The sequence below is a fragment of the Amphiura filiformis genome, chromosome 16 (genome assembly GCF_039555335.1).
Source record: "Amphiura filiformis chromosome 16, Afil_fr2py, whole genome shotgun sequence".
Classification (NCBI taxonomy): domain Eukaryota; kingdom Metazoa; phylum Echinodermata; class Ophiuroidea; order Amphilepidida; family Amphiuridae; genus Amphiura; species Amphiura filiformis.
Window position 1 is genome coordinate 15,159,276 of NC_092643.1, and position 16,139 is coordinate 15,175,414.

Here is a 16,139-nt window from a genome sequence, read left to right on the forward strand (position 1 = left end):
CCTAAAACTAACCCTAAACATAACCCTATAAAAGAGAACCCAATACATAACACTGCCTCTAATCGGGTTTATCCTTAGTGTAAGAGAGCACGAAATACTAATAGGTTAGGGTTAGGAAATAGGGTTAGGGTAAGGGTTAGGGTTAGGATAGGATTAGGGTTATGGTTAGAGTTGGGACTTGTTTGGTATTCTCTTACACGAATGATACTCCTCTAATCGTAACTCTATGTCCATAACCATCCACACTAACCCTATAATGCTAACCTTAATCCTAACCCCAATATCCCTAACCCTCATCCTAACCTAAAATGCCATAAACCCTACCGGCGAACCCTAACTTTAACATTTACTTGTATGAGAAATTCCATTTTGAAATCGACACTCCCTGTAGGGGAGATGAGGTCATATCTTCCATATGGGGTGTGTGGATTTCAATTGGAACAGCCTAATATAGTTTTAAGTATAAATAAAGTATTGTATAAGCCTACGTACTAAAGTTGAGACTTTTTATTTGAATACCACATTATAGACCAGTATGCCTAACCTTGATTCAAAACAGCCCGTTTGCCAAAGAATGCAAAAGTTTTGTTCATGTATTTATATAAGGTCTGTCAAGAGTATTACGAGCCAAGCGTTATAGAATTGAACCGTGTTTTGATTGAGTACGATATTGAGGTCCAAAATACAAAAAATTTACAGTTAAAAATTATTATCATGGCCATTACCTTCAACAAACAATACAAATTATAAAAAAAAATGTCTCAAAGCTGAGGCTCGCGTTCGTTTTGCATTAAATTGCTCATAGGCCTAAATTTGTCCCGGATCAATTGGTAATTTTATATATTTTACCCAAATCATCGGTAAAATCTACTTTAAAAGTATTTGTTTCAATACAATGTATGATTAACACTTTAAATTAGTGAAACCCTTTCATACTGATATGTACAGAATGCAAGTCTTGTACGTCGAGCATGTCAAGCTTATGTTGACCAGTGGCGGTACCAGGAATTTTTTTCGAGGGCATGGGGGAAATGAATTTCAGGGGGAAAATCAACAAATATTGTTGCAATAAGTGGGTTATTCCTTCATGTAATTTTACACGAAATTAGGGTTAAGGTTAAGGTTAAGGTTAGGGTTAGTTTAGGTTTAGGATTAGGGTTAGGGTTATGATTATGGTTATGATTAGGGTTAGGGTCATGATTAGGGTTAGGGTTAGGATTATCTTATACGAAATAATTACATGAAGGATCGACCAATAAGTGGAAAGTTTTGTAATTGTGTGGGTTTTGCCTTAACATTGGGGGGGCGAGGGGCAAGAAAATGGGGGGTGAGCAAGAAAATTGGGGAGGTGTGTCCCCTGATTTTGACCGAGTTTGAGTGGGGAGAAAATAAAGAGGGAATCGCATTTTGTGTGTATTGGGTTTGGATTTTTTTTAAACCATCGCAAGTTTTGAGACATAATTTTTTTTTTACAATCCTAACAATCGGTTCAATTGCTCCCCGTGGACTTCTTATGCATGGCCACATTGCGAGTTAGTACAAATATACCTATAGCCATGGTTCTTTCACCACGTTCATGGTCTACCCCCAAATCCAGAGAATACAGCACTATTTTTTGGAATTACACAAAATAATATTATCCTGTTTTATATCAATGATGTGCTGAATCCTATCGTTTACTTTGATGTGCGATAAACACACGCATCATGATGCATGCACATCATATTATTATTATTATTATTATTATTATTATTATTATTATTATTATTATTATTATTATTATTATTATTATTATTATTCCCCCCCCCCCACATTCACCCGGCATTCAGTTGCGCACGAATATAAAACAATTGTAATATTTATTATTTCTGGGATTTAATCGACACGCAAAATTTACAAAACCAACGCACCCTTCCTAACCCCCAACTCGCGCGCACTTACCCCATCCGAAGTACACACCCACCCCTACACAAATGTATAGCAACAATAATAATATCTATTCATTTTTTGACTATCGCAACGAAAAAAATAATACAAACTTTTAAAAACATTACAAACCCACCATACATACAAAATAGAAGAATGAAGCATTACAATTATTATAGAAAACTAACACACGCACGTACAAAAGCAAGGAAGACAATATATTCAACACGTATACTATAGGCCTATATCACACACTTGTCTTAAAAAACAGGTGCATTTCCCTAATAGAGGTAGCAACGTACGCTACTTAATTAATGAGAATTTTGTGCTATCTACGGTAGATACACCAATCGATATCTTATTACTGTGAATTCAACATGTATTTTATATTGAGCCAAATCGTGTGCATGTACACGCAGCTCCTTATATATGAGGTGGCAAGAATGTACGATCTTGTTATATTAATTTAATTATTTTTTTTAAACCCGATTATTTTTGCATGTAATCATCATTTATCATGGTAATGTTTTCACATGTCTTAATTTACACGGAATCAGCAAAATGTATTGTTTTTGCAGGATAACACCAGTTTTGAATTAAATCCCCAATCGCTACAATTAAGCGGCTTTACCTCATATTTCGGCTTAATGGGGAGAAAACCTTCCTGATAGTTGTTCAATTGTTACAAATATTATTTCATAATTTTGGCAAAGAATAACTAAATCAAAATTTGACCGAAATCGTATATTATGGCTTTATAATAAGCCCTAAATTCGATTTGAAAAGGGGAATTAAAAACTAAAGAGTGAAGATTAGAATGCTTTTAGTTAATCAAATTTTAATCGTAAAGCAAGTGTTTTCTCAAGAATTTGTAAATGCACATTTTGTTCAAAAAATTAAGATTTCAGTTAAAATATAGATAATTGTCTTAAATTTACTTACCTTGGGCGATTGCTGCTGCTCCTAAGAGAGCAACCGCTAAAATATAAATCCTCATCCTGGGATGGGTTCCCACGCCTGATCTAAAAATCAGGCAGCAGGGCAAGCCGGTATATATCTAGGGTATATATTCCAAAAAATATCCTTTAGATCCCAGCGAAGCACCAGCATAATATTCCCAAGATCACAAAATATTCTCCCTGGCTGGGCTGCCGTCAAAGTGGAGAATGCTTGCTTCTTTGCACTTGTTGCATGTACGCCCTAATTCAACAATAAGCATACACTGTCTTGAACCTGATTGGACGCTTTGCTTACCAAAGGTTGGAAGACAAAAACAAAAGTTCACTCTATTCAGATAAAATAATATATATAACGCTAGGATAGGCATGTCACGTGTTTCAAGGCCTCGTACACAAAAATACAACTGACTGGTGAAGGAAAAAAGACCTCCCGGCAGGAATTGTTATTCAAATAATACAACTTTGCCAAACCTGCAGTAGTGTAAATGCCGAACTACCGCCTCTGTAACCAAGAATTGGTCTTGTATCTATATCACGGTCAAGCCAAGGTTGCAATTGGAAAATAATGATGTTAACGCCTCATTTAGTCTTTTATGCTACCATCGCTACATACCGACCAAATAATCATTATTTTTGAAGTTTAATATTTATAGTACAACTGGCATACAATATGAACACTAGCAGGCACCAATGTACTCACACACATTGTGGAATAAAATATAAACCATGCAAATTCAGGAGAAGTTGTTAATGTACGCCAGTACTCTGCGCTATATATTTTGCTTTATGGTATAATACCTAATACTGGTATATCTAAACAGGTCCGCAGCGGATCTTTCTGACATCTTTTTCCGTATTAGCTACTTTGATAAATGATATTTTCCGGTATTTTATTTACATCACGCTTCCAAGTTACTCCAACTATATGTCGGTTGAGCGCTGTAGATCTGATGTACTTGATAAAAATGCAATAATTTAAGGTAGGCCTAATGCAAAATCGTAGTGTAGAGTGACCACGGCAACGTCGGTAGCGCAAGAACATATTCATAACATAAATGTTGTTTTACCCGATTCTCATTCATATTTCTATTGCCTTTCACTTGTATTCATTCAAATCTCAATAAGCTATAACTTCTTAAGATAAATGATAAATGAATTGATTATTTTGCTATCTACTGTAGACGAACAATATATACGCTGATGATAAACAGATTAATTATTTGCTATCTACTGAAAATGGACAATACATTCGTCCATTATTTGCATCTACTGAAGATGAAGAAATACACTGGTTCTTTTGCTATCTACTGTAGATGATCAAAGATTGCACTGTTGCCAAATTTTGGTGGAACTAAATGCATTGATTTTGCTAATGTCCATGGACGAAACACTTTTAATTATTTTTCAGTATAGATGAATACCTATGCCGTTATTATTTGCTATCTGCTGTTTGGTGATACATAATTTTTGCTTTCTGCTGCAAATGCTGTAACGGTATTGACATTTTGCTATTTACTGAAGATAAACGACACGCTGATGCCTTTCTGTCTACTAACGATGGAAAATGACTACACTGCTTTGTTATCTACTGTTATCTACTGTAGATAAACGATACGTATACCAATACCATTTGTCTACTATATGCATAAAGGTAGTACCACTGGCTTTGCACCCCAAGGACTAACCCAAACTAAATTGTTTTAATTCTTTAGATGGTCCCCAAACTATTCCCTTTATTGCTTCGTTACCATGGTTACTGCCAAAATCCCATAGTAAATTGATAGGTCACGTCACAGGCCCCTATATATATTGAATATGAACTACTTTGTGATGTTTCCTAGGAAACGAAATATCCTAGATAGCGATAACTTTCCCATTTGTCTTGTTTTATCACGACGAGACCATTTTCGTTGAAATCGGAGCACTCTTTAGTTTTTGGTCCTCGTGTGATCCCAAAATATCTTATCTTTTTGCTTATAACTCCAGAACGTAATATCGCAGTAAGATCAAAACTACCCTTTTTCTGAATGTTATGAAAACATTTTTATACCATTTATATGCCCTTTATATAACCCGACATTTAAACGTTTTCTGGCAATTTTTCTGACCATTTGCGAATGATGTCTGAAACGTAAATGTGTTTGCTGGGTATGTACAACAATGAAGAATACACTGATGTTTGCTATCTACTGTAGATAGCAGATTAACAAAACAGTATTTGCTTTCTGCTGTACATTAACGATACGTACACATTCTTTTACTACTTACTTTAATAGATTGATTATTTGACTTCTACTCCCGATGAGTGATGTATTCGATGGTACTTGCCTTCTACTCTAAATCAATGATGAATGCACTGATTTTGCTAATGTAGATATAAACTATAGAACACTTTATTTATTTGATCTACTGTAGATGAATGACCCAGCGTTTTGAAATGAGAGGTGAGGGGTAGTCGAAATCCTTTATTAAAATTAAATGTCGGGTTATATAAAAGTCATGAATACATTTTAAAAACACGTTTTGTATTAAAAATTGGACTACAACATTTTCAAATGTCAAAATGTTTTGAACAAAAAGACCTCATTTGTTTTTGGTGTTTTGGGAAAAAATCCATATCTCCAATACGAAAGGTCAAAATTTTCAACTGATCGTCGGCTTTTCATCCCACCAACATACACTTTAAGTATAAATCATCAGATTTATAAACTTTAATTCGAGTACTGTTAAATATCAATTTTTAATCATTTGCCATAAAATGTGTATTACATTCCTAATTTAAAAAAATCAAAATTATTTGATATCAGAAGGACATTCTTCGCATTCAGAATGCAATTCGATATGTCTGATGTGCTCTAATGTCCCACAATAAACACTGTCCAAACGTTCATACCCCACCCCTTAAAAGAAGAACGTTTTTAAAATGTTATTAAACGTGAATGTTAGTAAATGTTTTATATAGCCCGATATTTAAACATTTTCTGGCAACCTTTTCAAACCTTTTGCGAATGTTTTTAATTACGTCCTGTGTTTGCTGTGGACCTGCTTTCTACTATCGATGGGTACACTGTTCTTTGCTATTATATCTATGTACAGGGTGATTGAAAATGAACTGTACTCAAATTCAAAAATTAAAATAAAATACTTACCGACATTTAAATAATTTGTGTTTGTAAGCTGTCAACAGGATAGTATGTTTCCTATTATTGGTGAAAAAAATCATGTCTTTACCTCAAATGGTTTTGAAGAAAAATGCATTTGTATAAAACACACCAATTTTGTTACTGCGGTAGAGAACACGGATAAACTTATAGTCCCTCAGCTGGCATCGATTTAATCACCCCTCGGGTTCCAAAATTCTGACAGAGTCTATCAGAATTCATGTGTTGGACTAAAAATGGGATGATAAATTGAAAATGCGATATCTTCTGCCTAAAACCACTTATTATCAAAATTCAAAATTTCTACTACAGAACACTTATCACTGCTTTCTATGATAGTTTTTTGATATTATGTACAATCTTCGCGAATATATATATAAAAAATGGGTAAAGTTGGGTACAGTTCATTTTAAATCACCCTGTAGATGGCCAATAAATACGTTGATTTTGGCTATGCTATCTACTGTAGATGGGTGGGAAACGATGACACACACGTTATTTTTTTGCTATCATGCTGTATATGGCTCATGCATTTGTCGATGCATCTACTGTGGATGGGTAATAAATACACCGGTTCTCTATCTACTCTATATAGATGAATGTAAATGCACTAATTTTTGCTAATGTTGATGAATGTTGATAAACACATTAGTAATTGCTATCTACTGTTAGATGGAGGATGCGTTCATTTATTATTTGCATTTATAAAGACACCGGTTCTTTCGTACTATCTAGATTAATAAATAAATGACATTAATTTTGCCAAGGAAGAATTCGACAATGTTAAGTAAAACATGTTATTTGCTATCTATACGTTATGTTGTTATTATTGTTGTTAGTGTTAAATAATTGTACAATAGATGAACGATGTATTCGTCGATTATTTGTAACATGAATTCAGTAGCATGGGGTTATTACTATTTCTCAGATTATGTATACCGTAATGTTTCATGTATGCATGACACACAGACGTTAATAAAGAATACAGGTCCCTAAGTTGCGTGATTGGAAAGCCATTATTGATTACTTATATTGATTACTTACATTTTATTGATTATTGGGCGGACCCCAAATGTGCAGCGTTAGTCATTAAAAAATAAACAATTAATATTATTTATACGTATCATCTTATTTTAATGATGGGGCTATCATGGTTTTAACACCAACATCCAAGTCTGATTGTATTGTGGCAACAGACCTATAATTATTACTATTGATAAGTTGGAATATGAGATCATTGATACATGGACCACACCCTGAAATTAGCGATATAGCAAATAATGTATTAATTGGGCTATTCCATTTAAAATCCATACTACCCCTGTGGAAGATTTTGGAAATATCTTCCACAGGGGAGTATAATTTCAAATGTAATGAACATATTAACAGCTCCATTTGAAACACACCATCCCTCGGTGGAAGATTCCGGTTGAATCTTTCTCAGAGGGTGTATGGAGCTCAAATGGAGCTGTTAAATGTTCATTCCATTTGAAATTCATACTCCCCCTGTGGAAAATGTTTCCAAAATCTTCCACAGGGGGTGTGGATTTTAAATGGAATAGTCCATTGACACCAGGCATGTTCCAGGTATTATTTCCCAATAAAGCATTATTTTGTTAAATCTCCCTTTCACTGAATGCGCTATTCCAGTTGAAATCCGCATACCCCTATGGAAGACATGACCTTAATCTCCCACACAAGGGGTGTAGATTTCAAATGGAGTCACCCATTCAGGTAACCCCATTTGAGTCATGTCTTCCATAGGGGGTGTATGGATTTCAACTGGAATAGCCCAATATTTTCTCTTAGGATAAGCAACAAAAATAACATACCGTAGAATTCCACCTATAAGCATATGAAATTGTGGTTTTTTTTGTATGAGAGATGAAAGGCAGATGCCCTCCACAAAAGAGCAACTTTATATTACTGACACAGGCAGCAGTATAAGCATGTAATATAAAAACAATCTGTTGTACGTTTTTGTGGAGCGTGTCTGCCTTTCTTCACTTTCGTCAAAAATATGTTTAAAAACTCATTTAGAGGCATATATGCTTGTAGATAAGGCACATTTTGCCATGAGTTGTGAATCAGATTTTGGGATAGTGCCTCAGATACTTTATATTAATTATTTATCTTTAGTCATACACATGAAGTTAGATGTATCATGCTATAGGTGGGGACAGGGCCGTACGCAGGATTTTGTTTGGGGGGTGCTGATTTTGAAAAAGTGGACCTTTTTCCCAAGGGGGGGCGATTTTGTGAAAAGTGGACTTTCTTTCCAAAATTTGGACATTTTTTGATTTTTCTGATTCAGATTACGCTCGCAAATTCTGAAATTTTGAGACTTTTTGTACACTTTGGCAAATTTGGCGGGACGCACCCCCCGCACACGGGCCTGGGTGGTGTGAGAGACATACATGCATGACATTAATAAACGAACAAACAAACAAGTAAACAAGCAAACAAAAACACAACCTGATCCCCACATTTAAATAGTATAAGCATTTGAATTTCTTACAAACGAAAGTAAACAGTGACAAAATTATAATTTATCAAAATAGTTTATTTCACTTTGTATGTACAATTTCTGATGCAACCATTTGTACTACAATCCTAAATATGATCTCTAACCCTTAATATTTATTTTAATTCAACACCAATCAAACTTACTGTTTCTTAAAACTAAAGTTTGTTTGACTTATAATTAGTGAAACAATGACTCGTAATGATTCGAGAATGGTGTGCACACGGTTTGGCGCAACACTTACACTAGTTGTACGTTGCATAATGCGTGTTTGCGCAAGCGTAATTTGGGACTTTATCGATGAGCGCATTAACAAAAACTGGATAATTTTCACCAATTATAAGCTAAATACACTCTACTGTACCCATAATTCTAATAAAGTTTTTGGTGATAAAACTTATTCTCAAGTTTACTACCTAGTCCCCATTCCAAACATCAACAAAGTTCTAATACAATGATTTTTAAATATATGTAATATATTGATTTTTAATCAATGTCTTTACATATAGTTGCAAATTAAATTCATATGTAGTTATAAATTAAAGGAGTATTTTGTGATCCTAGCATCCTCTTTTTATGACATTTTTCAGTAGATATCTATGAAAAAAGCTTATTCCCAAAATTTCAGTTGATTCCGATTTTGCATTTGCGAGTTATGCATGATTATGTGTAGTGTATTCCAATGTGTTGTAATTTCGTTCTGGTGCACCAGAATGAAATTCAAATTTCATGATATCTTTGCTAAACAAATTAATCTGCAAGAAATATTTTGTACATAAACATATAGGAGGTTTCCAGTGAGATAAAAATCTTTTTTTGAGAAAAGTGGGGGGATGATGTTGTGGATCACGAAATGCCCTTTTAAAGCAGACAACACTACCATTGGGCTATTCCAGTTGAGATCCATACACCCCCTATAGAAGACATGACTTAAAACTTCACACAGGGAGTATGAATATTAAAATCTACACCCCCTGTGTGGGAGATTAAGGTTATGGCTTCCATACGGATTTCAACTGTAAAAGCCCATTTTATATCATAAAAGAATTCAATGTCAATATTTTCTTTCCATTAATTGTTGCATTCGAGTGAATGAATAAATTAATTCTAGTAAATTGATTCTCATTTCTATAGATACAATATTTGTTATTCCAAATAGATATCATATTAAGCAACAGGACATAGGCCTATTAGACCTTTGATTGTGCAAAAAAAATGTCTCAAAGTTTGCAAGGACTTTGAAACTCAATGCAAAATGCTGTTATCACCCCTTACTTCCCCTGACTTGAAAGTCGGTCAAAATAAGCTGAAGAGGAATTCTGAACCGAGGGCACAACTTGTAAATGCACTGATGGAAAAAAATTTTTTTAATGGTTTGAAAAAGTGAAGAGCAAAAAAAAAAAAAAAAAAAAAAGAAAAGAAAAAAGAAAGAAAGAAACTAGAAAGAAAAAAGTGCTAGCAACCTAAAAAAAAAATTCCATGTATAAATTATAATCATTCTTAACAAATTTCTTCCTTTCTTCTTTAACCATGCATAACAAGGTACAAAAAATAGTCTATTGGTCATCGATTTTTTTTTCACAGCCGTCTTCCTTCAACACATAGCCTTGCATGAACTGACGGCTATGAGCAGGGGCACTGGCCCCTGCCCTCTCCAATGGCTATGCCACTCACTGATGCAGAATGCAGTTTTCCCTTACCCCCCCGACTCAAAGTCAGTCAAAATTTAGTTTGAGATGTTCTAAACTTTCAAAACTTACATTCTTATACACATAATGATATAATGTAGAATTCCATCTACAAGCATATGTGACTGGACACTACGAATCAGCCGTAAACTCGGCCCGGTCAATTTTGTTTTATTTCGTGTTTAGAAAATATATATCATAAGCTTTAAAATAGTATATCATTTGACTTCAAACGATATCCGGAAGCAGGGTTATGGTTTGTTGAACTCTGCTCCTTCAACAAAATGGTACATTTTTTCGGTTCTACGTGTGTCTCTTTTTCCACATTGCAAGTAATAAAGTCATAATTGGCGGTCATTTCAAATCATCCCCAAGTCAACAAGCTTCAGGACAGACAAAATACAATGCAATTGTAACCCACCACTTGAACAAGATTCAGCCAAAGCAAACAAAGACTAGAGCTATTTAATGATTCTTTATGTAGAAGATTATATCCTCTTCAGCAATAGGATTATTGATTGGTTTAAACGGTTTCAAATGAGAAACATGTCGCGCCTAATTGAGACACCTATGAATACGATCTTCTCGTACATTTTGCACTGTATCTCAGAATACAATTTGCTGAGTTTACGGCTCATTCATAGTGTCCACTCACATATATACTTGACTGTCCACCACAAATGAGCCCAGAAGTCGGACTTTCATCAAAATGAGATTTTTGATAATTCAAAACAGATATGGAAAGATCATACCTGAAGCTTCAAAATGACGCTTCAACCAACTATGCATGATATCCTGAAATGAAGTGATGTTTCTTCAAAATTTGCCTTACAACAGAGCGCAACACTGAGAAATCTGCACTTAAAAATGATGAACGGCTTGTCTGATATTGTAACACCTTAAAATATCACAAATAAAATGAACAAAAAACTGGTACAATGCTGACCAATTTAAGATAAGGAAAAATCATTCTAAGGTGTTATCTACAAGTTAACAACCAGGGGGCAACTCAACTTTTGAAGTGCGGAGTATGAAGTCAATATTTTCTGAAGTCAACTATACCCGATTGTTTTTTCAATTAATAATTCCAAACTTTATGACACATTAAGGGGGTACTACACCCCTGCCCAATTTTGTGCCTTTTTTTGCATTTTTCTCAAAAATTATAGTGCATTGGTGACAAGTAAGATATGTATATTATAGGGGCAAGAACTACAACTATTGCACTGGAAATTTTATTTCAGCACAGACAACAGTTGTGGAGTTACAGTCAAAATAAAAAAATTGATCAATAAATCAATAACTACTTGCCTTGAGTTGCTGAATTTTCAGTGCAGTAGTTATAGTCTTTGCCCCTATAATATACATATCTTACCTGTCACCAATGCGATATAATTTTTGAGAAAAACACAAAAAATAGGCAAAAAATTGGCCAGGGGTGTAGTACCCCCTTAAGGTCAGTTTCTGGGATTTTGTCAACAAGTTTATACAGCAAAGCTTAGAAAATTTGATGTCCAGTCAGTGACATAGATATTTCACCCAATGAATCATATGAGATAATAACAGCAATTTCACACTTCTTGATGTTGATCTTCCCCATTTTTTCTACCTTGAAATTGACTCATGTATACTTAACAGTTCATCTACAAATGAGAACTTGAAGAAAAACATGATGGTATCAGGTCGATTCAATGGTGTAATGATTCCACTCAGAAACCATGCTCTATTCAGATTCGCTATGGTTCCGCAATTAGGCTTTAAAAAAAAAAAGTTGTTTGTTTGTCCTCCACCGCCCACTCCTCAGATTAAGGCCTGACCATTTTTTTTTTTTTTAATTTTTTTTAAAAATAAAAATAAGTAAAATTCAATTTTTTTTTCAGATTTGGAGTATCTCTGGACCTAGCTAAGATCAATATGCAAAGTTATAACTTATGTTCATGTCATAGTCTATTATTTTTAGTGACTTCAAAATACATTGGATTTGAAATTATTAAAAGACTATGACATGAACACAAATTATAACTTTAACTGCATATTAAAGAAACAAAATGTTGGTTTTTTTAAGTCACCATGAATGATTGTAGCATTTAACTCTATCTAGGTCCAGGAATACGCCAAATCCAAAAAAAAATAAAAATAAAAAATATAAAAAAATCCGCCCGCCCGCACGTCCTCTTTCAAAGCTGTGGAGGACAAACAAACAATTACTTTTTTTGGCCTTATGCATAATGTGCGAGGAGAGCCTCAAACTGGCAGCACACATGAATGAGAAAATCAAACAATCATATTACATTGAGTGTAAAGTTATGTAATTATTCCTTTCATGTGATGTCAGTTCGAGGCTCTCCTTGCACATAGTATATAATTGCGGAACCGTGCAAGTAGTGGATACGTGTGTCAGCAGACAATAAATACACAATTAGTAAGTCCAAACTTTATGATAATTTTGGTAGTGCCCAGTGGTGTGTCTGGACTTTTTGTCAGTGTAAGGGGAAAAAAACACCAATTTACAGAAAGAGCATTAGTTCAGCCCAATTTACTGGAATATTTTCTGTTTACATTTGAAGTAAAAGTTGATACACATTGAGCTCATTTTGTGTAGAGCGTGAGAAAAGTTGCAATTTTACTCTATGTTATACCTAACCCAAATCAAAGTGTTTACCAAATGTGTGCATACAAACCCCCCTCTCCCATCAGGCACACCACTGGTAGTGATGTCGTAGGTGCATATTTCACTGATCGGAGTATCAAATCGCACATGTAGAGTTAATCAAGCAGAGTGTACACGCACAAGGGCGGTTTGTCGGCACGCTAGCAGTACAACCGCGAAAAGCACTACGGAACTTGAGGTGAACCAAACAATAGTCTCTGGGATTTTGTCAACAAGTTTGGAGAAATAGATGTTCAGTGACATGTATTCATCACTCAATGAATCACAGGAAACAATAGCATCAATTTCACACTTACTGATGTTGATTATTCCTAATTTGTCTTGCCTTGAAACCTGACTCATTACCTTAAAGAGTTCATCTAGAATTAAGGACTAGGAGAAAATCATGGCGATATACATGGTGTGTTAAAGGATATTCAAGGAAACAAACCATGCTATATGTCTGCAGACAGCGCTAGTATAGACCAGTAGATGCTTACAAAACCAAGACCCTTTTTTTTTGGTCCGGATCTCTCAAAGTCCATTATCCAGCCATCCGATCTTCAAACAAAAACATTTTCAAAGTCATGACACTTAATTAGATTCCATGGAGACCTCTCTTTGTTCTGTACATGACTGTATAACACTCAAACACCCTCGTTTTATTGTTTTAAAATACCCCATGTGTTGCAGTGGTGGCACCATGGGTGGGGGAATTCCACCAGTCAGTACTCTTGCCCCACAGTTGCCCCATCAGAAAAACCCAAAATTATGAAAATTTCCACTTTTTGCAGCAATTTTGTGCAAAATCTCTTGATTTTGCTCCCTTCTGAAATTTACTTTTTTCCCCACCCCAATGCCCTCCCCCTCCTCAACAAAAATACTGGCACCGCTACTGATGTGAAGTAATCTCTTGTTGACCAAAGTTCAACATTTTTTATTTTCAATGCACAGTAACAAATAATTCACTTATCCATAATTTGGTTCTATTGCTTGACCAGAAATTGGGCTATTCCAGTTGAAATCCACACTACCTCTGTGGAATATTTTGGAAATATCTGCCACAGGGGGAGTATGTTTTTCAAATGTTCAGGGTTTATCATTTTAAAACTCATACTCCCCCTGTATTATGGCTTTACCTACATCTTCCACAACTGCAGTGAGTATTTCAAATGGAAGTAACCCAATTTTCTATTCTATTCAAAACTCGACACTCCCTCTGTGGAAGACTTAAGCTAAATCTTCGACAGGGGTAGTGTGGATTTTAAATGGAACAGCCCAATTTCTGTCTCTCAATAGCTCTGATTGTCTTCTGGTATGATGATATGGGCATAATTTGTGTATCCATTGGATCATGCAGCCTTCTTTACTTCAAAGTTCATCAGAAAAGGAGACACGTAACATCCAGGTGACACCGGAACTTGGTGGTACCAGGATGATACTGGTAGAAATTATTGTGATAAGATTATGACATCGAATCCTTTGTAAGATGACTCATTGATTGACATTGTATTTGATTTATCTTGCCATAGGTGACAAAACTGAGTGTAACTAGCTGCTCAGGTCACCCATAAAAAGAAAAAACAAGACCCGTATTGTTTATAATCTATGTTTACAACTTGTTTTGTTGAATAATTCTTACTCTATCTTATAACTGGTAGCCCAGAGGGTACTCAGTACAAATGACTATACGGGATGTACCCCAACATGGGGGTTTATTGCCATTTGGTCAAATACCCTTTTGTCTAATTCCCATTTAGTCTATATTAAATTGGTCTATTGTAAGGGAGGCTAATTACCACTTAGTCTAATAATCATATAGTCTAAAGTCCATTTAGTTTAATATTGTTTGGTCCAATAACCAATATGTCTACTACCCATATAGTCTAATAACCATTTGGTCTAATATTGTTTAATAACCACTTTGTCTAATAACCATTTGGTCTAATAACTGTGACATCCAATTATCATATGGTCTAATAACCAATTAGTCTAATACCATGTTATCTATTTATCAATTTGTCTAATAAAATTGCCATTTCGTCTCCTACTGGTTACTGGCTGTAAATACGAGCTCACAGTATGTGTAGTCTTCAGTGGGTGGCTTGCTATAACAGCTCGTTGAACTAAACTGGAAGTGGGTTGTTTGGACCTCACAGTCGGTCTTGATTGCTATAAACATAAATTTGGTGCTGTACATCAGAAGGTGCGAGTAAAAAGTGGGCTGGCTGGTTTAGAGTGTCTTCAGGCTGGCCGGTGGTGAAATAGCACTGATTGAACTCTGCGTTATTGCGCCTATGCAGCCTCCTAAGTGCTATTTGACCAATCGGTTAGTAGACCCATTGGTTCGTACACTAAATGCTTGTTAGACCAAATGGATTGTAGACCAAGTAGGCATCAATGGCTATTAGACTAAATGGTTATAAACCAAATGGATATTAGACCACATGTTATTGGACTAATTAGTTATTAGACTAAATGATTTTTGGTCTAAATATTATAGGATCAAATGGTTTTTTGGATCAAATGATGATTGGACGAATGGATATAGACCTCATGGGGATTTTCAACATATTGGTATATCAACCCCCTTTTCAAGGCCAAATGTGGTATATGGAAGGGTACTTTTTTCAAAATTTTGCTTAACTGTAACCAAAATTTTCAGTTTGCCAAAATTACCAACAATTTTCAATTTTGGTTTAGCAATGGGTCAAATTTGCTTGGAAAATTGGTATATTGATGGGTCCACTTTCAAAATTCTCAGTGGCACTCCCTATCCATACCAAACTTGAGCAAGTACCGCCGGCAGGTAGACTGTTGGGGTGACATGTTGGCATTGGTGACACCGTTTCCACTTCTCCTAGCCTTTAGCAGCTGTTCTATGTTGAATAACTTAATAGAACTAAACCTGTTTATACACAATTTTTAGTATTCAGTGAACCTCATCAAATGTAATTTTTCTTGTTCATTCAGATGTGAGAAAGTGTGTGGCAAACCGATGTGGGGGAAAACTGACATGTATGGAGAAAATATTGACACAAACAAGCAGACAGATTAACAAACAAATAAACAAACCCAAACAGAAATCTGAAATTGTCATAAATTAGATCTTTCTTTTAAACACTGTTTGCAAATATGAATTCAATACACGACATTGGTTGATGGTACATATCGAGTGTTGAGAGCCAGGAAAGCTTAAACTCACAATGGATTCCTTTGTGAGTTAAGGCT

At 35.0% G+C, this 16,139-nt stretch overlaps 1 protein-coding gene across 22 annotated transcripts in view; it reads right to left on the reverse strand.

Annotated features, from left to right (window-relative positions):
- The window catches only part of LOC140135614 (uncharacterized), a 194,659-nt gene extending 191,585 nt beyond the window's left edge, over positions 1-3,074 (reverse strand). For all 22 annotated transcript variants that reach the window (XM_072157178.1, XM_072157165.1, XM_072157166.1 and 19 more), the window contains exon 1: positions 2,869-3,074. In XM_072157178.1, the coding sequence (XP_072013279.1) occupies positions 2,869-2,923 (55 nt within the window). In that variant the 5' untranslated portion in view covers positions 2,924-3,074. The remainder of the gene's footprint in view (positions 1-2,868) is intronic.
- Between the last annotated feature and the right edge of the window lie 13,065 nt (positions 3,075-16,139).